Raw genomic sequence first — 25,740 nt, forward strand, 5'->3', positions numbered from 1 at the left:
ACAGACCCTGTAAAAGTTGTCAGAAAACAAGGCAAATAGGAGTGAATTTATCTGCTGAGATCGTGTATCTAGAAATTTCAGTTAGTAGCAGTTCAGTTAGTTTTGCTTTCATGGTCACCACTATGCTAACACAACTGCTTACCCTTCTGGATTATGAAACAGAAAATGATTCACCGCATTTTCTTCCTCATAAAATTCTAAAATTCATGCTGCTCAAAAGTATAAATACTATTGAAAGTAATTATTCTTCCGGCAGAAAGGAGCAAATTTGTTTCTTCAGCCTGTGTGACTGCTTACGCATCAAGAAAAGACTTTGAAACTGCTGCAGATGTGCTACAGATAAATGTTTGTCACTCTCTTAACAAGATTCCATGTATACCGTCTTCATTTGGATAGAGTTTGACTGTTTGGATCCTTTCCATAAGCTAAAATTTGCTTAATTTTTTACCTGATAATAGAACAGACTGCTTTAGCATTCCCAGAAATATTGCTTTTACAGAAAATAAGGCACGATTTTGCTTTATTTTTTACAGAAAAAAAAGCACTCATTTATCTGAGTGATACCACTGCTGAAGGGAAGGAATTTTTCTGTGACAAAGCAAAGAGTTTTCTGAAAGACTCAAGTGTTGATCAAATAGGTTTTCCATCAGACTGTTTAGACTGCAGATTTTAAGCTTTATTAATGAGTAAAGGTACCAGAACCTGGAACTTCGAGTGGCTGTCTGACTTAAAATGTGTTTGTATGTGACTGTCACTATCATTAGTAAGATGACTTTCACTTAAGTTTACAAGCATGAGTTCATTAAGTGTATGTAGATGAACACATGTGGTGTCATTTGAACAATTACGAGTAATTCATATCCACAATTTAACAAGGGCCTCCTTCTTCCTCACAAGAATAGTCATAAACATTGCTTATCATTTATGGCAAATATGTATTTAATATTATTTTTAGACTGGAATAGAGAAAATTTAATACTTTGTGTATCAAAAATTGTTATTGCCATGTGAGCACAAACTGTAATGAAAATAAATGGCTGGGACACAAATAGACCTTATTATAGAACTGTGTAGCTTCTAATATACAACTTTGGTTGACCTTATGGGCTATTGGTTATATCCCAACTGGCAAACAAACAGTGTCTTCTTCAGCATTAAGGCATTCTGCTTTTCGGAAAAATAAGTACATGATTCAAAATTGGAGAATGTTTTTATCGTGTAAATGAATATTGTCTGTATGCATGCCAATTCTTTATCTAGCCCATTAAAATCTTCATTATTACTTCATTATTTCAATTTTTAGTTTTCTTTTGAACAGGGTGTCCTGAATGAAGTTATTAGGCAAGCTATTGCATTCTTGCATAACCATATAAAAGGGAAAAACTTCCATGTTTATTAAGGTGTTTATGTTAAGGAGCCAAAAGAAAAATTAAAGCCCACTTAGCAACTTAGATAAGCATTTACTTTAGCATTGCTGTGCAGTTTTACTCTGTTGAAACCATATTTATACTTTAAATTTGTCATTTTCTTAATGTGTAGTACTAATAATTAGACATGCTCTACTTGGCGTAAGCGCTCCTGTATTTTCTGATCCAGTTAGATTTTGTCGGAGAGAAAAGGTTCTACTGGGCTAAACTGCTTTCCTCTAGAGTTCCCAAGAAAATGGCCTTTATTTTTAAGGGGATGGATTAGATGCCTGAATGTGAAGTACACTGGAGAAATACTTAATAAAACAAGTATTTTTCAAGCCCTTAGGAGCTAGCATTTTTTGTTTGCATTTCATCATGCTAATTACTGTTTAAAGAGTTCCTTAGGTGAATACACTTGGCTCATTTTATGAAGTTTCATTCTATTCATTATACAGGACAGCTAATTAATGCTGGAAATGTTATTATTCTAAGAGAGATTGTGTAACCATTCAGCTACAAACATCTTGGAGATGCACTGTAGGTGTCAATATTTGACTCTTTACTCTTTAAGGAATTACAGATAATTTATGGTTTTTTTCATCAAAACTCAGCTTTAGCTGTCATAGAAGAATACATGTAACTTATTTCAGGTATTAAACAAGGAGGATCTTCAAAATGAGTTCTCTGAAAGTAGTTCCTTCATTATTTTTCAAGCAAACTTGTGATGATTCACAATATGGAACCTTTTAAAATTACCTTCATTTCTCCCTGTCAGCTGTGCTTACTCTCAGCATCCAGTTGTATTGATTTATATGAACAACCTAAGTTTCATTAGTCATAATGAAGTTAATGGCAAGTTACATCACTTTTCTCTGACTGCGTTTTCCAAAGCAGAACAATATAACTGCATTGGAACGTATTAAATGTTACATTAACAGACACAAAATCCTGTGTTAAAGTTAATTTATGTTGAGCTGTGGAGTGATACATTCTGACAAAAACAGAAAAAATGCAAAATTGAGGCTGACAATCTGTCCATCCCTGATTATATAGATTTGTTGCAGCACATGCTATATGTAACTTCATGCTGTGATCTGAGACCTGAGCAACAATTGCCACAATAGGAAACAGTCAGAGCAGTCTGTCAGCCACTGCATCAAATCTTTTTGGGTACCTTTTAGATCTCTAAAGATACTTTCAGTAATATACTTACACTCAGCAATTTTTAAAAAAGCATTATATCAATTCCAGGCTTCAGTGAAGTAAAATAAATACATACAGATTATTTATAAAAGCATGTGTTTCAATCTTACTTTATTTTATTTTACTTTAAAAATCACATCAAGTTACATCTTGACAATGGCTTAAACTTTGGCAAATACATAGGTGATTCTACTAGGGATCACATCTGGAAGGGTAATCTGGACCTTGCATTAGCCCTCTTCATGCCTTCTGTGGGTGTCCAGTCTTCTCTGCTTGTGAAGATTCATTTCTCCCTGAAAAAATATAGTGCTTGCACTTCTGCTGATCACTGCAAGGCCTTTAACAGCAAATGCTATTCCCAGAGCTGTCCTAAACACTCACCTACAAATGTACTCAGGCGTAATTAGATAAGAAGTCTGCACAAGCTTAAGGTTGTAAAATAAATACTATCACTGCCTGTGCTCATATCATCCTGGCTATATCCTAGCTTCATACCCTCTCCTGCTCAACTACGTTTTCTCCCCTCAACAGTGGAAACAGAAACATTGTTACCATGTACTTGAACTGAGTGTATTGCTCCTAAACTAATTGCCTTGGCTGATAACTGTCTTCAAAATGTTGTTGCTGGAAGAACTGTGTTGTCCCATAGCTGTAGCTGTACATATGCTGTTTTGAATCACAGAATTGATTGAATTGGAATTGGAAAAAACCTTCAAGATCATTACCCCAACCATCGCCCCAACCGTTACTGGCAAGTCCACCACTAATCCAAGTCCCTGAGTGCCACATCTACACGTCTTTCAAATACCTCCAGGAATGGTGACTCCACCACTGCCCTGGGCAGCCTTTCCCAGTGACTGATAACACTTTCGGTGAAGAAATTTTTCCCGGGATCAAATCTAAACTTTCCCTGGCTCAGCTTGAGGCCATTTCCTCTCATCCTGTTGTTACTTGGGAAAAGAGGCCAGTCCCCACCTGGCTTCAAACTCTTCTCAGGGAATTGTAGAGAGCAATAAAGCCTCCCCTGAGCCACCTTTTCTCCAGGCTGAGCACCCCCAGCTCCCTCTTCTGCTCCCCATCAGACTTGTGCTTCAGACCCTTCCCCATCTCCAGTGCCCTTCTCTGGGAATGGTCCAGTACCTCAATGTCCTTCTTGTAGTGAGGGGCCCAAAACTGAACACTGGATTTGAGGTGATACCTGACCAGCTCTACATCTTCAGTGAAACTTTCTAAATATTGCAGTCATATTAGTGTTAGTTACGTAAATAAAAACTGTTGTTGATGTAAGAGGGCAAAACTATTGTATGAAGGCATTCTAAGCAAAATTAAAGTATCTTAAAAGCAAGAAACAGTTGAAAGAGCAGTGATGGTGCATATGGATTATTTTGTCTGAATCTTGTTTTTTCAGACTCCTTTCTTAATGCTCTGGAAATGCCGTAATAGTACATCAATCACATCACTAGGTAATATCTATTGTTGCTGCTATTTTTCAGATTGCTTTTTTAATACAAACTTAAGCATTTCTTCAGTATGTTGTAGACCTAATTTTGACTTTTCTACCACCATCTGAAGTTGAATAATTTCTTTGTTTTCTTTATGGACTTCTTGACTTTTCTCTCTTTGAAATAATAGCTTTCAAAGAGTGGTCCTCAAGAATGTGGGAAGTAGCTGTTGGACTGGTATTAAACACACAGGTCTTTTGCAGAGAAATTTGACAATCAGGATTTATGATGCTTTATCAGATATATTGAGGTTTTGCATTGGTTTGTTTGTTCACGTTTTTAGCAGCTCACTGCACAGCCAAAGTGTTACAGATGTGCACATGGAAAGCATAGCACTATGTTCAATTACAACATTATTATTATTATTATTATTATTATTATTACTACTATTATTATTATTATTATTATTATTATTATTTACTTAGGAAAAAAAGAAACTAAGAAATAGTTAAAGCAGAAACATAATGTGTCAGAGAAAGAAATTCCAGAGCTATAAAGAGTTTTAATAAAGATGTTAATATTCTATCTGATCAAATAGTCATGTATTTGGGTGGACTGTACAGATATATCTATGTGTATATGTGTAGGAATCTTTTCTTGTTTCACTTTTTAAATTTCTGTTCTCCTGTCTGCTCTTCTCTTCTTTCAAAATGTGTTATATTTCATAAGATCACTCACTTTCTGTTCTGCCTAGCCCTTTCAAACATAGCTGCCTTTTTATAACATAATCCATAGTGTCTTGAAGTGCACAGCAATTTTTTTCATTCTGTTCAGTGCTGTTCTGTCGGGCCCCTGCTCTGAGTTCCCAGGCATACCACTGTACATAATTACACAACAACTCTAACCGTACTGCTTGAATCCCAGTTTTCCAGTCTTCACTTACCATATTGTAAGAAGATGAGTAAGGAGAGGGAGTATGAACTGGCTGGGTTAGAAAAATAAATATGTGATTCTTCTGAATTCTTATGTGGTTCTTATGAACCTGTACTCCTAAAGTAGAGAACAGTAAATACTGTATCAATATCTTAAAAAGGCATTGGGTTTGTTTCTGGGGGTTAAAAAGTACTGCACACTTGTCAAAGTGCATGAACAGCCTGTCTGGTATAACTCCTCATGCTCTGTGGTATATTTGGATTTATTGCCTGTTAGATTTTGTGAAAGTATTGCCTTTTACTTTTTGTGTGTTCAGGTGAACAGTCCAATATCTAACATCTTGTTGGGTACTGAACAGTTATATATCAGGAGTTTTACGAAATTCTAAACTTTCAGTAGCCATTTTCTCCCACTTTCAGATTGTGTACATAAAATTCTATTTTTGTAAGCAGTTTTTATCTTCTAATAAGTATTTATTTGGCTCTTTTGTCTCAATTCGATTCAATTTTATGTACTAAAATTGTATCTATTGTATTCTACTTGCTGCTAGGCTTATCAAAACTTAGGAGTTGTTACACTGAATCATGATTTAAGTAGTTATTGTTCTACCATCAAACAGTGTGAAATTCTTTAGTGCATGACAGAAGTAACATGCTGTCATGCATTTATTAGATGTTCTTCATCCTTCAGTCTTTTAATCTTTTTGATGTGTACTCTTTCAAATTGATGAATTTATGACTCCTCTTTAAAAGAGCAAAATGCATAATTCTGTTGTTCTTGATCTTAGGACCTGTGTTTTCAACATTTTCTCTCTTTGGCAGAATGAGTATAGACCTCTGTCACAGATGTCATCCTTTGTCTCAGCAAGTATTTGCAGACCATCAAGCAGGCTTTTCAAAGTCAGTATTTATTAATCAGAAGAATACAGTAGCTAGATTCCTTAGAAAAGAAGGACAAAGCTAAATGTACAAAAGGGTGTGTTCCCACATCATTTAGGATTACTTTCTGTCGTTCTCCAAAGAGGTGCGCTCTAATCTTGCCTGATCCCACAATTGAACAGGCTAAACCGTTAAATTCCCTCTCTGGGAAAGCATCTTCTGCCTCTTCCCCCTCTCTAGCAAGCCCGTGTGACTAAGAGCTAAGTAAAATTCTTCTTTTTTGACAGCCAGCATCTCAACATTCTTTATTTCTTCTGTGAAATTTGGACTTGACAAACTTAACTTGTTGACCAGAATAGACTGTTTATAAGTGATTGTAATATTTTTAATTATATACACGTACATATTACATATGTACAATTATAGACATATTATTATCTAATAGCCTAAAATTGTATAATAACAAATATATCTTTACTAAGTGATACAAAGTGATTTTTCTAGCTTCTGCCAGTTCATCCCCTTAAACTGTTCCAGCAAAACATTGAGTGATCTTTACATCTGTCCATGTTTATGTTCTGCCTTCTGTGACTGTCTCTATAGCTCCTGAAGTGCGCTAAGGTATAGCTTTTTGAAAGCATTCACAGAAGTTCAGGAGTAGTGCATACATCACTTACCCAAACAATGCAGGATTTCAAAACAGATTGTTTCTTTCTGACCTCTGTAGGTTAGTGCATTGCATGTACCTCAGATCATTCAGGTTTACAGATCTCGGTTTTCACTGTCCTTCACTAGTGACTGTCATATCTGAATGCCACTAATGTTCTGCATACAGTAGCAGCTTGGAGTTACAGCTCTCAGAGGTTAGGTACGTGTTGTTTAAATAAGCCCAAGCTACATTATTAGTTTTGAAAAGACAGTATTTAAATTTCCTTGTCCTGATTAAAAGGGTTCATCTAATTTTTGGGGTCTTTTTTAACCTGACCAAAGAAGAAAAAAGTTTACATTTGTGGACTGGAAGAGGAGGAAGTCATTTTAAGAGTCTATAGCACCTCTTCTCAATACTCTCCTGATGTAAATAAAAATAAATTATTTACATATCCCTGTCCACAGAGTCAGTTCTCTCATGACAGAAAGGCAATCAGATTGACAAGACTTGGTTTGCACTTGCTACATCAGTGCTGCCTGTTCCCAGTCATCTTTCTGTCCTTATGACGTGGCTTCAGGGAAAATTGGCTCCACGATTTTCTTGGGGATTGAAGCCAAGCTTAGTGCCTTCCACTGGTAATCAGACTATGTCTATGACAATGATGGAAATTACTTCAGTGCAACATAATGCAAAAAAAAAAAGAGTTATGTTTTAGTGTCCCCAGGAAAGTGAAAATTGAAATTGGTTTATAGCAGCTTGGTCCATAGGGGCTATTTTATCTTAAAACCTTGGGGTTAAAAGCAGTAGCTCTTACCACTTTTGCAATCCATTTCTGAAATGGTTATTTTTTAATATTTTTATGAGAGGTCTACAGTCAGGACAGAAGTAAATATGCTGCATGCCTTTCAGTTTGTAGTACTTTTTGTATCCTTATACTAAAGATTTGAGGGAGGATGCTTTGTTTTCATTTGTTTTTTGCTGTTGGTATGCATTGAGTAAAAGATACTGGAATGGCTGAAAAGTCACAGAGCTTATGTTCTGCATTAATAGATTTTATTTAGACTTCAGATGTATTTATGATTAATTCATTGTTGTCAATGTTGGACTTTTTCTTGAGAGACCTGTATAAAACACAACAAACCATTTTCTATGACTGTCCATAGGTTAGCTTTGTTCTTAGTATGGACTTTTGGGGAAACAGGTGCTTAACAGTTGTAACATTAAAGATAGTTTTGAAAGATCACTCTTTTCAATTTAATTTCTAGTTTAGGGCAAAGCTTTGCTTATATTGTAGGACAAGTAGGTTTCTTAGTAACCTTTGTACAAATGTTTATGATTTTTACATAGTTTCACCAAATAGCCAAGATAAAGAAGTAAAGCAAACAATAAGATTAATTTTATTTGTGAAGTCATAGCCCTCTAACTGCCATGTGTTTCAAGGAGTTTTATCTGTAGGATAAAAGTTGGTTTAGCAATTGCCCTTTGTATCAGTTAATAAAGTTGGCATTGAGTGCAGCAATGCATACTGCACCAACTTAATGGTAACCGTACACCATAACCAGACTATAGCCAAGTAACTATATACCAATGACTTTTATGACTCTCAAAGAAAGATTTTTTTTACCTGTATTAAATATATTTTATATAAAGAATACAAAATAAAATACTTTTTCTTCGTAAGAGGTGTCTCTGTCATCTTTCCTCTCACAAGAGGTCTTTTCAGTCCTTGGGACTTTCTTGCCTTTGGGGATTTTCCTCACAGCTCTTTAGGTAACAAATACTTTAAACAATGAGATTTTACTTTCAAAAACTTAAACCAGATTTTATTTTCAAAACTTAAACCAGAAATACATAAATTTATGTGTTACCATTTTCAAACAGCTTTTTTTTATAAAACTTACAGTAGTATCACTAGTTGAGTCATTTTCCACCATACTCCCAAAGTAAGGTCAAAATATTATTTCAAAGAGAAAAGAAATATTTAACCAGATTTCCTAAACTCTTGGAGAATAAAAGAGTTGCTCAAGGGGTACAATCTGTCTCCTTTTCATTTCCTTGAGGCATCTGGTTAGATTGGTTTCTGGTTGTGGTCATGCCACTCTATCTTTCTGCATTTTATTTCAGTCCCATACTTCATTCTCAAGAAAAGTTGCCCAAGCCACTTATGCACAAAGGTTCAACAGTAAATTTATTGCTGGAGACCTCAAACAGCCTGAGGCAGATGAAGACAGTAGGGAACAAACTAAATACACAAGTGTGTTAAAATGCAGGCTTGCCATGCTGAGAGGTGATACAGCATTCCCCTGGGAAAACTTTTCAAGTTGAGCAACTTTGTTTCTAAACTTCTTTAGCATTTACAGAAGACGAAGTATTTACTTGTTTCCATACCTTTCTGGGTACTGTGTTTTGTGAGCACTTACTGTAAATATTAAAGTACCACTAGTGTAAAGTATTTTTTAAATGAACACTGACCAATCTCCCTTTTACATCACTTCCGTACCGTAGGGAAAGGACTTGCTTGCTCCCCTATATGTCTACTACGTGGATGTACTGTATGGGAATTTAGTTAGGGAATAAAGATTGGCATTTGATTGTGAGAACAGTGAAGTTCAGGGCTATGTCCTCTATTTATGTTTTTACTTTAATTTCAAGGGAACTGCAATGGAAACCAGGAATGTACTTAAGTGCATGACTGTAAATGGAATTGGCTGAGTTTCCTGATAGAAGGCCAGTTCTTGTACAGATTCTGTCTCTCTTGCTTCACTGTTTCCTGGCGGCACTGAAATGTAGCTATTATGAGAGGTCTTGATTATAAAGGAATTAAAAACCATGTCATACTACCTGTCATCTGGATTTGCAAAAACCTGAGCAGAATTAGTTTTTACTAGGGAACCAGCACAACCTGTAGTTTTGGACTGCAGTGCTTGATGCATGATTTATGTCAGGATATGATGAACAAACATTTATTTAGTCATCAAAATACCCTTACAAATTTGAAACAGAAATAAATGAATTGCATAAAAAGTTGTATCATGCAGTGAGTCTTTCGTTTGAGGCAGAAGCAGTATGAATTGTGGGCTATGATTCCTCTGCTGGGTGAGCAAGGTAGCAGACAACTCAAGCAGTGATTTCTTCAACTGCTGTGTGTGGTTGTGGCAGCTAAGCACCTTTTGACACGTGGAAATGGAATTAGGCATGTACTGCTTCTCTGTACATTACAGATTAGCTAAACTACAGGACTTGCGTAGTTTGCGTGGCAGACAACCAGCAACATCATCATTGCAGGGGCTAAGCAAGCTCTGTTAGTATTGTGGGCAAAATTATCGAGCTTTTTTTTATGGCATCAAGATTTGCTGTGAAGAATAAAATTCTCTTGCCCTAATTTAAGTTTTTATAGGCATGCATTTGTAAAGAAAAGCATTTTCTATGTATAAGCAATACTTAACCGGTTGTATACTGTAGAGGATGTTATTAACATTTGTAAGTTAAAGTTTCCATTTGTAGATATAATAATATATTAAAATCAGTTGGCAATGTATTGTCTATATTCAGCTGTATTTTTACAATTGTCAAGCGTTTGTGTCTAATTGCATCTGTGTATTCAGATGTTTATAATTTACCTGCATGATTTTCATCTCTCTCTTTTGTTTCTAATTCAATAGTACAACATAAATAAGAGATAGAAAAGACTGTTTAAGTTGCCTTTTTTGGTCCGTCTTGTACAACATTTTCTTCTCTCTCCAGAGCTTTGTCCACTTGTATTTTAAATAACTCAGGCAAATGAGAGTAACTCCATAATACCAACAACAGCAGAGGAATATTTTAAAGCCCACTAAGCTGCTGTTACACCAGTGGTTTTAGCACCTGAATGTGTCCATTTCTTTGCTAATTTTATTTTTATTATGTCTGCTTATTGGTGTTTTAACTCTCATAAACTTCTAAAGTTTTTTTATAAGTTAGGCTCCCCTAACTTATAAAGGAGTTAGTAGATAACTGTCAAAGCCACCTTAATGGTTTTTGGCTGTATAATAAATTTGAAGATAATACCATCTATTCTTTCATATATTTATATTTTTATGTAGGCATTAATAGATAAATATTAATTCTATGTATATATTTCATCATGTATACATATAAAAATGAAAATATAATGGAAAGTTCTGTAAGAAGGCTATTGCTTGGTAATCCTTTGTTAACTGATTGATTTCTTCTCTGTGTAAAACCCTTAAAGAGATTGGAAATTTTAAATTCTAATTCTTGCACATTTAAGTGCTTTTGACATTAATGAAAAAAAAAAATTAAAAAAAGTTTTTTGCTTGAATGTATACATATGTATAATGCCGTGGTGTAAGGATGATATCAATCATAATTAATTTTTAAAAGCATTTCTGTCCAGTCCTCACTGAAGGCTGACCAGATGCAGTGCCTTGTACATTTGCATGTTAGGTAATATTAGGAAGAAAACAGCAGCATAGTTAAGCCTCACAGAGGTTTATTTTCAGTTAAATTGAAATAAGATTTATTGATTAAGGAAGCACTCTACAATGTAGTAGGTGCATGTCAGTAAAAAATATTTTTAATTGGACAGAATTTTGTTCAATACACCAGATTTCCAAACAGTTGAATTTGGTAATATTATGCAAAACCTGGGGTATTTGTTTCCAGGCATAAAAATAACTTCAAATTAAATTAAGAGTAGGCCAAATATCAGTTACTTATACCAAAGATGTGTATGTTATTTTTTCTGTTGTAGCAACCTTAAATTTCATGACAACACCCACATAGCAGCCACTGGTTTCACAGGTTATGCACAGCTGAACAGAGACCTTTCCTCTGACAGATATTGCTGTCTGTAGTAGCAGATGCATTTACCAGTGTCAGTTTAACTTAATCAGTTTAAAATAAAGTGAGGTTGAATTACAATTTGCTCTTAGTGGTAGTGCACTAAGGATGGAATTTTTCTGGTTTTCTCAGCTATTCCAGCTGGTCATCTAAAAGATGCTACCCTTTGCTACAAACCTGGTCCTTTCAACTTCTCAGCTACCACAAAGTACCATTACAACCAGAAAACAGTTTTGCTTGATGCAGCTCAAGGCTGTAGCAGTGATTTTCCAATTCTAGTTGGAGACATTACACTTTATCTTCTGCAGAGTAGGAGCTGTACAGTTGATTTCCATTCCACAAACCTAGCACTGGAAAAAGAAATATGATATCTTGCTTTTGCCAAAATATATGGGAGTATAAAAAAGAAAAAAAAGAATTGGATGCCTTGTTAAATATTCAAAAAAAAAGAGAGGTTCATATGTCAAAGCCAACATTTTTGAACTACTTGGAGGATTTTTGTGTATCCTTCTCTACTTCAGTGTGTCAGGTTCTTCCCCTTGATCGCTGACCATGTTTTTAAGCCTGGCTATCATTAGTGTTGAAACACACTTCTGACTATTCAATGCTGATTGTGCTACAAGTTCTCAAGTCACAGAATCCAAACTTACTTTTGTAAGTGTTTTGCTTCATGTTTCCTTGTTAAATTACTGCCATGCTTTTGAAGAATAGTAGTGTATTCTGATTATTGTGGGCAAATGCAGAGAGGAAGAAAAGCTGTTGAGCAATGCAAACATTTTCTTAGCTGAAATTTGTGGCTTAAAGTATTCTGCTCATACAAGCTGGAGAAGTGTGTGTACTCAGTAAAAGAACTTGGGGATGCAATAGCCAAGCTCCTATCTGCACTGTGTAATCCTTCACTAAACCTGCCTGACTACCACAGGATTGCCTTACAGAAGTATTTAAAAAAGATGTTTCAGGGAGGATCAGAAAAATATTAACTGGTAAATCTGGCGTCTGTGTAAGACAAGTTAGTTACAATATGGAATGCAGTTAGTGAACACTTGAATAAATACAGCATATCCTGGAAAAGCTGACACAGCTTTTGTTAAGAGCAGTTGTGCTTCACAATCATATCAGAGTACTTTGAAGAAGTTAGGAAGAAAAAGGAAGGCCTAGTCGATACAGTCTGTTGGGATTTCCAGGAAGCATTTCCCACAAGGGAAGGTGGTTTTTGAAAGAGGAGAGAATCCTGAACTGCCGGATCCCTTGCCACAGGACATTATGGATGTCATGTTTTGTGGGCTACAAGACCGATCAGATGAACTTATGGGAGTACAGAGGCATAAACCCCAGTTTAGAAAATCCTCACATTTTTCATGTGAGGCAAGTGTTCTGGAAAAGTATTGTTACATTTTCACTGATTCTCACGGTCTTTCTTTATCTCCCACTGCTGAATGCTGATGGGAACGGAATAATTTTCTCTAACCCGGAGTGTTCTTGTGAGGGTGCAGTTGTACACATGCAAATTTCCAGAAAATATAGTCACTGGTGTTTTCAAATGGCATACCTTCTGTGTTTGATAGATGAACCGTAGTAATAGATTACTTCAATATAACATTGTACACTCTTGTCAAAATACTTGGTTTTCCAGAGAGATGTCTGCTAATCTGGGGACAGATTTTGTCAGTGTGTTCTGATGGTATTTAATGGCACTTCCATAAAAGTATTCTCTGTTGATTATCTTCTCTTTTTTGGCTTTACATAAAGCACTGAAAATAACAAAATATGGTTTTAACTTTACAAACATTGGCAAAAATAATTTAAATGAACCTACATTATTCTAATGTAATGGAAAGCTTTCAATATTTCTGCACTACTTCAAGTCTATAACATTTTGTGTGGAGGTACAATACTCTATAATTACTATAGCTTTTCCTATTGTAAAATGTATGCAGAAAAATTCTGGCTATCCATACTTTTTATTACAATGATATTTTAAAACATGTCTGTAAAAAGAAAAAAAGTAAAAAAGTTATTTTTTGCTATATATATGTTTATATTTTGCAAAATTAGGACTTGTTTTCGAGAGATGTGCTGGAAAGAGACCAGGAAGTTGGTATTGTCCTACAAAAATCAGTGAAACCATAATGAAACTATATAGGTGCTTTTATCATATTGTTATGTCAGTAACAAAATTCAGTTAATATTGTACATTTTGGAAAACTGCTGCAAGAAAGAAATTATGCATTACTTCCCCTTCCACAGCTTCTGAGAATGTTTGTGGCCTCTTTTGGCTCATTCTGTTTGCTAACCAAGTCCACCTAGATATTTATAAATAATCAAATTACCCTTACTGCTGTACACTGTCAATACAGTTCTTTGCAGAACCACTGGAAGGTGAGGCGGATTCTTTTTTCTTCTTCTAGATCTCAGTTACGTGCTGATTAGCTAAGATCGGTATCTTGTATATCAGGAGCTACTAGCTCTTCATAATTCCTTTTTTTTTTTTTTTTTTTCCCCGTTTCCTGACATTTGGGAATGTAGCATGAGCAGACCAGCCTCAGAGCTGCTGAAAAATTATCTCTTTAAAGATATGTGAATTACTTGAAGTAAGTCACTCCTTCGCCTTCCTTTTCAACAGCTGCCTTATAACTGGAGTTTAAAACTGTGAATATCCTACCCCTTGATTATATGCAGGTGGCTGACTTCTACACCAGAAACCTTGGCCTTTTTTCTTAGGCTGAGATTTTAGCTGCTAAAATTTCTTTTAATAAATCCTACCTTGACTTCCTGAGTCCATATTTCTGAAAAGTTCTATAGTCCTTGGTGACCAGGGTGCCAGTGATTTCTATCTTTTGTGTCATTGTCATGTCATGACAAAACCTTCCCAGCTGGTTCAGATCCCTTGGGGTTTCTCTTACATACCTTTTTTCAGCCCATTCAGAATTTCCAGATCCTCTTTCCTTTCCTTTTATAAAGGTTCAAATTTTTCTTCTAATTCCTTAAGACCTTTTTAACTCTTCCTTTATTTTTTACTGGAAAAGTGTTTACGAAGAAAACATGAAAGTGAGACATACCATTATTCTTACATCACCAATATGAACAATGAGAAAAAATGCAATTTTAGAATATAATTATAGAGTGTATGACATGAGATTTTCTGCTGGGTTTTCTGAAACCATATGTTTTATTGACTCTCAAAATGTCCTGTTAATCTCAGTGCTGTGTTTGTAATATTATTTTCCTGGAAAAAAAAGTGTTAATAATATGAAGTCAGTTATTTTCTCTGAAAAGTGAGATAGAATTGGTTTTATTCTATATTTGTTTCAATTTCATTAATTGATCCTTGATCCTTCTAAAAAAAAGTAATTACAGGAATTTGTATGGAACATGTCCACTAGTTGGTCTGTTTATCTTGATTAATAGAAAGATATGTTTATCCGTGTGTTCGTATGTGGTTGCACATGTGTGTACTCCTAATTTGAAGAGACAGCTTTTACATAGTTCAGAATTATGAAGTATAATGTCATTTACAAAGTGCACGACAACTGCGTCTCAAACCTTAATTTCAGCATTATTCAGAGTGTACATGGAATGGAGGTTGCCCTCTCCAGAGCTGTGTATTTCATGCCTTTAATGTCTTTCCAGCTCTGATAGCCATTGGGCGGTACAGCATGACAATAGAGACAGTGGATGTTGGATGGTGCAAAGAGATCACGGACCGTGGAGCCACCCAGATTGCTCAGCGCAGCAAATCCCTCAGATACTTGGGACTGATGAGATGTGATCAGGTAAGGAGCCCTTGCCTGAGTTGGTGCCTGATTCTGTGTGTCTGTGAGAGTGTTCCTGTGTATGGGAGAGAGAGGGAGGGAGGGAGGGAGGGAAGGAGGCAGCAGGATTTGTGTTTCTCTACACAAAAAGGCAACTACTGTGGCAACTCTTCTGGTGTGCTGTGTTCACATATGCAGCTAAAAAGGCACCTAGAGAACTAAAAGGAGTATTGTAAATGTTTGCTGATGTAGATTTTCAAAATACACCCATGGGTTACACTTGCAGCCTGAGGTGCTCACAAAGTTTTTTGTAAAATCCGCCCTCTGACAGTTTCAAATATTTTTGTCTAAAAGTAATTGTTATGTCATGTTATAACTGTGACACACTACTTTGTTTCTTAAAAAGAAAGGAAAAAAATCTTTAGTGTTACTTCAAGAGTGATTAAGTGATTTTCTATATGTCTGTACTCTTGCTCGTATATTGTGTTTTTGAAAGCAGAAGGACAAAAATTTGAATAAAACCATAATGCTAAAAAGAGAAAAAAATACTGAGTTTCTTACTATATCACTTTATACTTGGAGTATAGTAAGAATGTGTGTAAGTCTTAGCACTTTACCATTAGAAGAAAAGAGGAGCAGACAGTCTATCTCCATTTCACCCTGTATATAGCCTTCAGAAATCATGTTCCTGTTTAGAAGAGAGATCAAAAGGCCCAGGAACACAGCAGAAATACCTAAAAGAAAAGTCACTGGAGGTCCAGAATCTCTGACCTCAAGTCTTCACATAAACTTGAAGGGGTTGTTTCTTCTCCAGCCATCATCAACAAAATGTCCAGCTTGTGATGCCGATCATAAGCATCTCTCAGGCTTGTGGATTTTTGGTTGGATACACTATGGAAGAACAGGTTTTAGTCTAAAAAACTTCATGCTCCAAACCATTACCTTGCATCCCTCACAGTGCACCATAGAAAACAGTAACAAAACCCAGTATTTCAAATGGCAAGGAATAATAATGTCCAGGTCAGTGGTAAAGTTAGAAATAGCATTTTGTAAAGCCAGCCTTAGGCAGTTTCCAGTTTGAGAGGAGGTTGAGCACTTTGGAAGAATTGCTCTGTCTATCAAAGCTGAGTCCACTTAATCTCCTAAACATTAGTGTTTTATAAGAGCCAACTGACAAAAAGAGTGTGTGAATCTCTTTGATGGATTGTGCTAAGATTATGTACTTAGAGAATGTTAAAAGGGTAACTTGACCCTGGGAATTAGACCTGACCTGGAATCATCTAACCACTTTTGCATGTGTATTTATTTTCTGAATTTAGCTAATGTTGAACAATCAACAAGGATCTAATAAGTGCAATAATTTTATTGTGTCTTCAACTGCTATAGAAAATCAATGATCTTGATGTTGAAAACAGGCTTTACTGCCTCGTAAATTAAGCTATATGTAGTTTTTGTTGACATGTACAGTCTGTATTCCTCTAATTGCTGGTAAATACTTTCCTGGTTCTTTACAGAGGAGTATGCAACATCTTTTGTGTTGTGAAAGTCAACTACTAAAAGGAAAAAATAAATATTACTTAAGAAAGCTTCAGGGAAGATAGAAAAGAACTGTTGACTGTGTGCCTGCAAGTGTGTGTGTGCATCTGCAAGTATTCTAAGTATGGTAGCTAAAAGATGTTAAGAAATTAGTAGACACTGTTACAGCAAACAGTGTAGTAGTGGGACTACCACTGGGAATTATTTTCTTGTTTGCAAAGCCTTGATGGGAAGAATAGCTCCACAGACAGAATGAAGTAAGTATCCTTGACTTAAGGGATTTTTGGCAGCTAGAAGATGCCAACTCCCTTTTTCCGCTGCAAATGAACAGAGAAATTACTGAACAAAATCGTGTTCTCAACTGTCTCTTCCCAATATCATGCAGAACTAATTTTTTCCAGTGGCTGCTCTATTAAATTAAAAATGTCAGTGTCGAGCACATCATTAAAGAGAATTCTTGGGTGGTGCAGAAGGGTTTATTTACACTCCCTGTTGGCCGAAATTCTTGTCTTTGTACTGTTGTCAGTTTGCAGTGAAGAGAAGGTTAGATTTTTCCCTTCTAACCAGACTTCCTTTTCTAAGGTACTGACTGTTATGCTAGTACCAGGTAGCTTTTATGCCTTTCTAAGAATTCCCAGGCATTTGGAAGGGAAGTACTTAAACACAGTTACATAAGGAACATATGTAAGTAGACTTCAAATGGGTACCACTAAAACACTCTTTATGAGCCAGACTCTTTGGAATTTCTTTGATATGCACTTGACATAAATTAGAGGCGTCAAGGGTCCTCCCCAGAAAGATCAAGAGAGGCTGCAAGCCTGGTTAAAGGCAGTCTCTGTTTTATGCCATTGATTATCCAAGTGCCTCCAGGCAATGTGTTTCAGTAGATGCAGAGCATTATTGATCCACACCATGAAAATAATCAAATTATTCATTTTTCATCAAACTGCTATTGCCATGACCTTTCTTTTTATCATTTTTCCTACCATCTAACATGCACACCACAAGAGCAATATGGTCTTTGCCTTAAAATAGATGACATTCTGTTGAGAAATGTCATAAAAAAATGCTGACTTTACCATGAGGTCATCATAATGAGCGCATATATTTCATCTGGAACTTTTCTGTATCAGATGGGATACATCTGAGATTCTATCATCCAGACCTCCAAAAGTGTGAAAGCGATCTAGAGTAGATGCTAAGTGTTTTTAAACACCTGTGTTCTGGGCAACAGAATTCCCTACTTGTCTGCATACCAACATGAACACTTAGGAGCAGCTAGGCCCCTTCTCCCTTCTGATCTCTTTCGCAGGACAGGGTATCAACTGTGCAAATAAATTTTTGTGTACATGGGTATGTGTGGGTCTGTGCAGGCACCAGGCAGCACTCAGGACTGCAGAAGTCATGTGTTCTATAAAAATAAATGTTGCCATTCTGAGTCTCCATTTCTTTTGAAAGCAGTAGCAGATAAAATCAGTAGTTATTTAAGGACTACGTAGGACATTTTAGAGGTTTGTAATTGGAAAAGTCATGAAAGGGAGGACATTTCTGTTTTGCATTCCGGTGTCGCTGCCTGTGTTTATGCCGTGCTTCGCTCCCAGTGGCAGCAAGCCAGGCTTTGTTCCTTCGTGTCACCTCTTCCCGTGCTGTGGGAGCAGGGTGGAACCACAAACTCCCTGTCCCTCTGCACAGGGGAGTGCTGTGCTGCTGGGGGCTGCAGCCCAAGATTGTGCTCAGGGGCATGGCAGCTCTGGGTTTGTCACCCCGGTAAACACCAAGAAAAGCATAATAAGGGTTATATTCAATTCACCTCAGCTTAGTTCCCCATAGCAGAAAGAGAACATGACTATTTGTTCTTCTAACCAAATTTTAATCGTAGCTCTGTATTTTTTATCACAGCTTAGGAAAGGGGATATTTTAAAGGATACTTGAACCTTTCCTCTAATTACTTTAAGTACCTTGAGAAAGGTGTGGGCAGTTACGGATACTTTCTTTCCTCCCACAAACACTGACATCAGAATTCCTAAGAGCTTTACTTGCATCCTAAGGGCATAAAATGATGCCTACATCAAAATAACAGATTTAAATGCACATATTTCAGGCTCTTTTTTCTGAACATAGTGTATTGTACATTCTTACCCCTAAAGTGATCTAGATCTTACTTGTTCTAGTTAATTAATTAATTATTTTTATATACTTTGTATTTCATATTTTTAAAAAATGGAGAAAGAGGGTGATGTTCTCTATATTAAGTATTGCTAGAACTCATTTGAAAGATGTCTTTATAGCACTTCTTTCTTGTGCTCTCATGGGAAGTGAAACAGCTTTAAATAATGGCAGTTTGCAATCTTCACCCTTGGGAAAAATGGCTGGGTATCAACTACGAAATAGGGGCTAAAAATTTGATTTTTTTTTTCTGGGTGATAGCTTGACTGGTTGAGCAATGTGTCACAATAATCTTACTGCAACTTTTCTCACGCAAAATTTTCATATTTCAAGATCCTTTTCCTATAACTGTGGTGCCATTTGTAATGGTTATCAGCAGTGCTTCCACGTAAATGCAGGAGACATTTCTTGGGAAAATAGGCAGAAAAATGACACTGAAAAACAGAGGCCACAAAATTCAATATTCACCACTACGTGTGGACGAAATGAAGAGAGTCCAACAAAGTTGGCTGTGAAAGGATACACAACTTAGTTAATAAATCATGTTGGCCCTTATTCCTTGCTTTCTTCTTTTTTTTTTTTTTGCCTTGCTTTTTTCTATCTTTTGAGATGAATTTCTCAAAAAAGACATGGTTTCTTTTCATGAAAATACTTCTGAAAGCCTGTAGCTTATTCCAGATTACTTTCTCAGATGAATTGTAGCATGTATTTCCTATTCTAGTTTTACTGGGATATTACAGCACAGAAATTGATGGTCAGTACAACTGACAAAAAGACAAACTATTTTATGTTATCTGAGAGAGGAAGAAAGATCCCTAAAAATAAAAATGGTCAGTTAACAAATCATTTGCATCTTAAGTAAGAACAGGATTTTTAGACAATATGTGGACTTCTAATATAATTTATCACTTTGTCCTTCTACAAAACCTGTTTTAGAAATATTTGTAAATACATTTTCAGTGAAGACTGCAAATCATTAGCCTAACAGGAATACAGCTCCTGTTGTTTAGGAGAAACATTTTTACCTGTTACTCACAAGCTTTTAATTTACACAGCTAGTCTGCAACTGAAGGTAAGTGAAAAGGAGCCAATATCCTCGGTTCTAGAGATACATCTTGCAATTTCAAATATACTTTTGAGCTAAACTGTTCCTAATCAATGTCAGAATAGTGAGAATACAGAGCCATGGCTTGTTTTAATATAATTATCACAGCAATTTGCCTTCCACTTTCAGAAAATGCTAACTATCATTAGCCTGATCAGAAAACCTGCCAAATTGCTACCATTTCTTCTTTTATATTCCAAGGGGTTCATTTTGAGATTTGAAATTATGGTTTTGTGATTTGAAGAGGAATGAAAATATCCAATCCTTCCCTTTAAGAAAAATTCTGTAGCCCTTTTTTTCTGTTAAATTACTATAATTTGTTCAAGTTACATTGCTGCATATTAAAAGAAATTGCCGTATTTTTTAAGTTTTATGTGTATAATGTAGGAGCTGCAATTGATACATCTCTCTATGAATAATGAAGATTTTACATTCATGAAATCTGTGAATCCCATTAGAAGGAAACTACAGCTATCCCACAACAAAAGAAGAATAGCATTTATTTCACTTTGGTTTTCAATACAACAGTTTTAAAAGTCTGACCAATACTACTTTTGGCTTTTTCCCCCTTGCTAACTAGGATAACAGATCCATTACGTGTGTAAATGAAAGCATCTGCTAAAATACAAAAAAAAAAAAGGATTTTTATACAAGCTGAAGAATTTGCTCTTCTAGCTTAACTGTTTCTTTGCTGAAAAGTTCTTATCCTCCACACTGATAGCTCTGCAACAGTTTCATGGCAATGGGCTGCAGATGGAATCCTCCAGAGTTAATGAAACTGTCCTTGTTTTTAAAAAGCATCTACCTGACCATGTCATTGTGTAATAGAAAGATGGGCCCTCAGGTGCTGATCAACAATTCAAAATCATGACAAGGCCAACTGTTAAGGAAGAATACAATGTGAACTAGTCAGCATTTTTATGAATTAAAAAGAAAAAATAAGGGAGAAATTTTTTTAGAAGCATTGCTCCCTGGAACTTCCAGTTATTTTTGCCAGCTGGCAACTTTTGAGAAAGATTTCTCCATTAGTTTTACGTGCCGTCATTTTGACAGGTATTACAGTAATGTGCTCAAATTATTGTTAATGTAGTCAAATAGGAAGGAAAATATTCAGTGTTATTAATTCAACAGGCAGAAAGTAATCTGAAAGAAAATTTATCACTATATAAATTACCACTGTCATTTCACTGCATCTGGGTCTTTATTAACTGCAATTTTAAAAGAATAAAGTTTTTGAAATGTGTATAGTACTGGTAATATTTTTACCTGGAAATATTCTGTAGGTGGAGTCTAGAAGTTTGATGAAATGAGCAGAATTAGTAAACCAAATAACCAGCCAAACTGAAAGGCTCCTTTAGAATGGTTTCTCTGATTTAACAGAAAAATAAACCTTCACAATAAGCAAAGAGAATTGAGAGTGAAACCTTTATCACTTACACAGCTTCAATATTCAGTAAAGTGTGGCAACAATGATTAGGACAGAAAGCCCTGAAATAATGGCTGTGCTAAAAAACTGTGCATCCTCACAGAGATCTGAAATGGGTGTTGCTAGTTTGCAGCAGACTGGCAGTTTGAGGCAATAGCATTCACATGAGAAAACAACCACAACAATGAATTTCATTCCTTTCAGGTGAGATTTAAGCAAGAACTGTAAAGTAGACATACTCCGGCAAGCAACCTTGCTACATTTTCGGAAATCCTTCCAGAAGTGCTACCGTGGAATATGAGAAGATTAGTGTGTTCCATTTATTTCAATTCACATGGCAGAAAAGATTGCAGATATTTCTGTTTACCTGCTCCTTCCCCTTTACAAATATAAATGGGTAATTAATTGTTAAGGTTTAACACAAGTTGTCAAATGTCATGATAATAATAGCACATCAGACTAAACTTGCCAGTTTCATTATTTATGAGCCTACAAATACAGTGTTTGTATGTGTCTGCATGTGTGGTTTTCTTTTTTTTTTTTTTCAATAACAGCATCCTCTAAGTCAAAATACATTCTTTTTTCAAGTCGTAAGGAACTTTATTTGGACTATAGGATATTGTGCTAATATTGGTAGTGCTGTTATTTTATTAAAGTCCTAAACAAAGGTTCTGCCCCTGGGCATAAGGGCAGTCACTGAAACTCTGTGGAATATGTCTGCCTTAGCTGATCAAGTGCACTTCACACAAAACATTTCCAGAAATCTTTAATTTTGTTATGGCTACAGGCAACAGTTATAATTGGGCCACCTGAGAATATAATTCATTCAACTATTAGCAGAAAAAAAATCAAACAGAGTGCACTTTTTATAAGACACTCACTTGAGGAAGCAAAGTACAACTTAGAGAAGAGAAAGATTGTGTGAAAATGTTTTGCTTATAACTCCAAGTGTGTATATTTTGGATTTTGTTGTAAACCATTAGAGAAATTGGAAGATAAAATGTTTTCCAAATCCATCATTATGGATACACACAATGACTATAAAGTAATTTCTTTGACCATTGCATACAAATTTGGCTTTCATGCAATACTGCTCTAAGTGTACTGAGACAGAAGCACACACAATTCAGTACCACTAATGCTGCAATACCACTCCATAAGCAAAAATGTCAACAATATTATAAGAAAGCCTTTTGGGGACAAATCCATTTGCATTTCTTTTGTGTGAAGTTGATTTTGTGGTTCTTTATATGTAGAAATGTAATGATAATACTTGTGCCATTATCTAACCCAACTATCTGTATGGCAGCCCTGAAAATCTTTTTGTCTGAATGTTACCTCTCACCTGCTAAGATTTCCCTAGAATTCTTAGCAAGTACTAGATTTCTAAGATTAAGCTAGCAGTTCTATGTGTTGTTAATGCCTTTCTGTGCAGATATTGCTGACTCAGAGTATTTTAAATTGGTTTGTTATTTTTTATTAATGACTGGCCTATAAAGTTATGTAACCGGAGATACCAACCTGCCTCAGAAATCAGCCAGCCAATGTCCCTTCCAAGGGCTAGGTTAGATACTATGCAGAAATTATTTCAGCCATCATCCCTGAATGGTGGTCTGAGGGACATAAGCAGGTTTTGAAAGAAGTTCTAATAATGCATCTTTGCACTAATCCAGTTTTACAAACTTTAGCTTTTTTTATTTATATAACTGCTTATTGGTTTCAGTTATTAACTTGGAGTGGAGGTAACTTTTCTATTATCAAGTGAGTTGGTCATTAAACTGAAATCATTAAGATGTGAAGGGTTTTAGGTTTTGTTATTGAACAAGACCGTTCAAACTCTTTAGATTAATGCTGAATACTCATTCACTATGTAGAGCTGCATAAAACTTGCAGTTCAGGTGATGACTCTACTCTTCCTTTTCAGTATTGCCCTAGATAACACAGACATTCTTGGCACATTTTAATAGCTTTAGAGTCAGAACTGCCTTCTAAGACTGACCTTGATGCACCCATAGGAGGAGTTTTGGAGATCAGTAGGAAATCTTGCAATTCTTGACAATTTAGTGAAAGAGTATCCAGTCCCAGAGAAGATTTCCAGGACATGGTATCAACTAAAGACAAGCTAAGGAAAAGTAACTAGGGAAGTCCTGTTTAGGAAAAGTAACTATAACCTCTGTTTCTGTTCCTGAGCTGTGAATGAAGCTATCAGTCTCATTAAAAAGAAATAGTTAGTTTGGCTGATGGTTTCAAATGTAATCTCTGATTTACCTTAACAGGATTAGGAAAACTTGATTCCTTTGAATTTAATAAGATCTGCTGTAGGAACATTAAAAAAAAAAAAAAAAAAGTTTAAAAAAAAAATATCCTAGCCCTTTGGAATAATTTTATATCTTCAGAAATCCCTAATTTTAGAATCTAGAAATCAAAGAAAACAATGCTGGAATTATCACTAGAACCAAATGACACAGCACATTTAAAAGGAAAAAAAAATAAAATTACCTAATAACTATTTTTGCTTGCAGTTTGAATTTTTCATGAAAACTTGTGGAAGGATGGCATAACAGAAATTTCTGAAGATGTTCTGTGTCAGATGAATGGTGTACCAAATCAGTAAATACTGGCAATCAGACTAAATGAGTAAATATGGCATGCTAGATCAAAGTATGAATGAATATTTTATTGTGAGTAGCTTTCACTTTACTCTGAGCCTGAAAAAATCAGCTCAGAAGTGTTGGTTATTCTGGGAAAAATATTTACAGATTGGTGGGGGTTTTCAGACTTTCTGTTATGGGCAGATCATTTTACCTAAAGGAGAGTAACAGTGTTGAGCACTGATTTCCCAATTTCTCCGTATTTCAGCCACATAGCTGTGTATGTACATGTGTGTACATAGCAGAGTGAAATGAAAGTTCTCCAAAGAGGCACTCACCAAACCCTTTTGCCAGCGTTCCATTTCACATGAAGGGTATTCTTGCTCTTCTTTCCAAAATGAACTCCTAATTATCACATGAGAAATATTCTCTAGCACTGATAATATTTAAATCCTCTCTGTACAACCACACTGTCATTAGACAAAGAAGAAATTAAGGAGGTCCTACCCCAGAAAACATTTGTCACAAAGTCAAGTATATTCTGCTGGGAAATAGGCATTATGTGTTCAGGTGTCTTTAAGCAAGAAGTATTCAAAATTACGACCTCTAAGTAACTGCTCTAATTGAGTTAAAGAGAGATGATACCACTTGGTCTTGCCAGTTTCTGTAACCCATCTTCTCCTTTGTTTTGGTTTTTTAATCAATTCTTTGGCCTGGGATAAATTTTTATTTCAGAAAGAAAAAATAAGTTTCAAACCAGTCTTTGTTGTTATTTTCTTTTTTTGTTTGATGACCAGCATGTGCACAAACCTATTATTTTCATTCTTAATGATAAGGGGTGCATTCTTTCATTATGTGTTAAAATATAATTGAAGAGCTATTCAGATTCAAATGAATGATTATGTATTAGATAATCTAAGTAGTTTATCTGCAGATAGTCTTTCTTCTGACAACTCAAAAGATGAAGATTAATGAAAGTTCTCTGAAAGAAAAATATAGCATTTTACAGCATATTAAGATGTGGAGATTTTTAGTTTTCATTCATTGAAGAAGAACGTTTAAGCTCAGAAGGGAAAATTGCTCTGTTTGTGTAATGAACTTATTTTGGGAATGACATTCAGTACTTTCGTTTTATCACCAGCCAGGCTGATCTTAACAAAGAGACAGAAGCTTGTGTTCTAATGGCTGGGCATAAGACTTCTTTTCATCTTAATCCTGCCACTAGGGACATGATGACAAGGATACTAACAAAGTTGACTTAGATATTACTTTTCACATTCATTAACAAAGAATAAAATTTTGTTTCTCTTCTTTATATTTGTCAGATAGTGCCAACACTATGGAGAGTTTTAAATACTAAAAGTTTTTCACTGTTTTAGTGTCTGACCTGACTTCTCTCATGGTAAAGAAAAGGTATCAAAATCTTCTGATAGGGAATAATTTTTTTCTCATCTCTAGATCCAGGTTGGGTTGCCACTGCCAAATAAGATCCTTTTTCTCCCTCTTTTGTTGTGTAATCTTACATGGAATTTAATAGGGCATAATTTTTAACTCTTTGCTGTTTACTCTCTTAGGATTAAAAATACTTATATTTAATTTAAAGTTACATATATTCAATCATTTATCATGAAGCTTGGTAAGATAATTTTTTCCTTTATCATGAGAGTAAACTCAGTTTTTCAAACTCAAAGTAATTTCTTTCTGTGAATGTTATGGTTCGAAATAGATATATAGGATATGTCATTACTTTGCTGTTTAACAAGTTATAACACATCTTACTGTCTAGGATCAAACTAATAATTTAAATT

The 25,740-nt window shown here is 35.4% G+C and overlaps 1 protein-coding gene across 1 annotated transcript in view; it reads left to right on the forward strand.

The window, feature by feature from the left end:
• FBXL17 (F-box and leucine rich repeat protein 17) overlaps positions 1-25,740 on the forward strand; it is a 274,412-nt gene that overhangs the window by 244,334 nt on the left and 4,338 nt on the right. The window contains exon 8 of the mRNA XM_069002618.1: positions 14,987-15,129. Coding sequence (XP_068858719.1) covers positions 14,987-15,129 — 143 coding nt within the window. The remainder of the gene's footprint in view (positions 1-14,986; positions 15,130-25,740) is intronic.

Source organism: Aphelocoma coerulescens (assembly GCF_041296385.1).
Source record: "Aphelocoma coerulescens isolate FSJ_1873_10779 chromosome Z unlocalized genomic scaffold, UR_Acoe_1.0 ChrZ_unloc_scaf_1, whole genome shotgun sequence".
Lineage (NCBI taxonomy): Eukaryota > Metazoa > Chordata > Aves > Passeriformes > Corvidae > Aphelocoma > Aphelocoma coerulescens.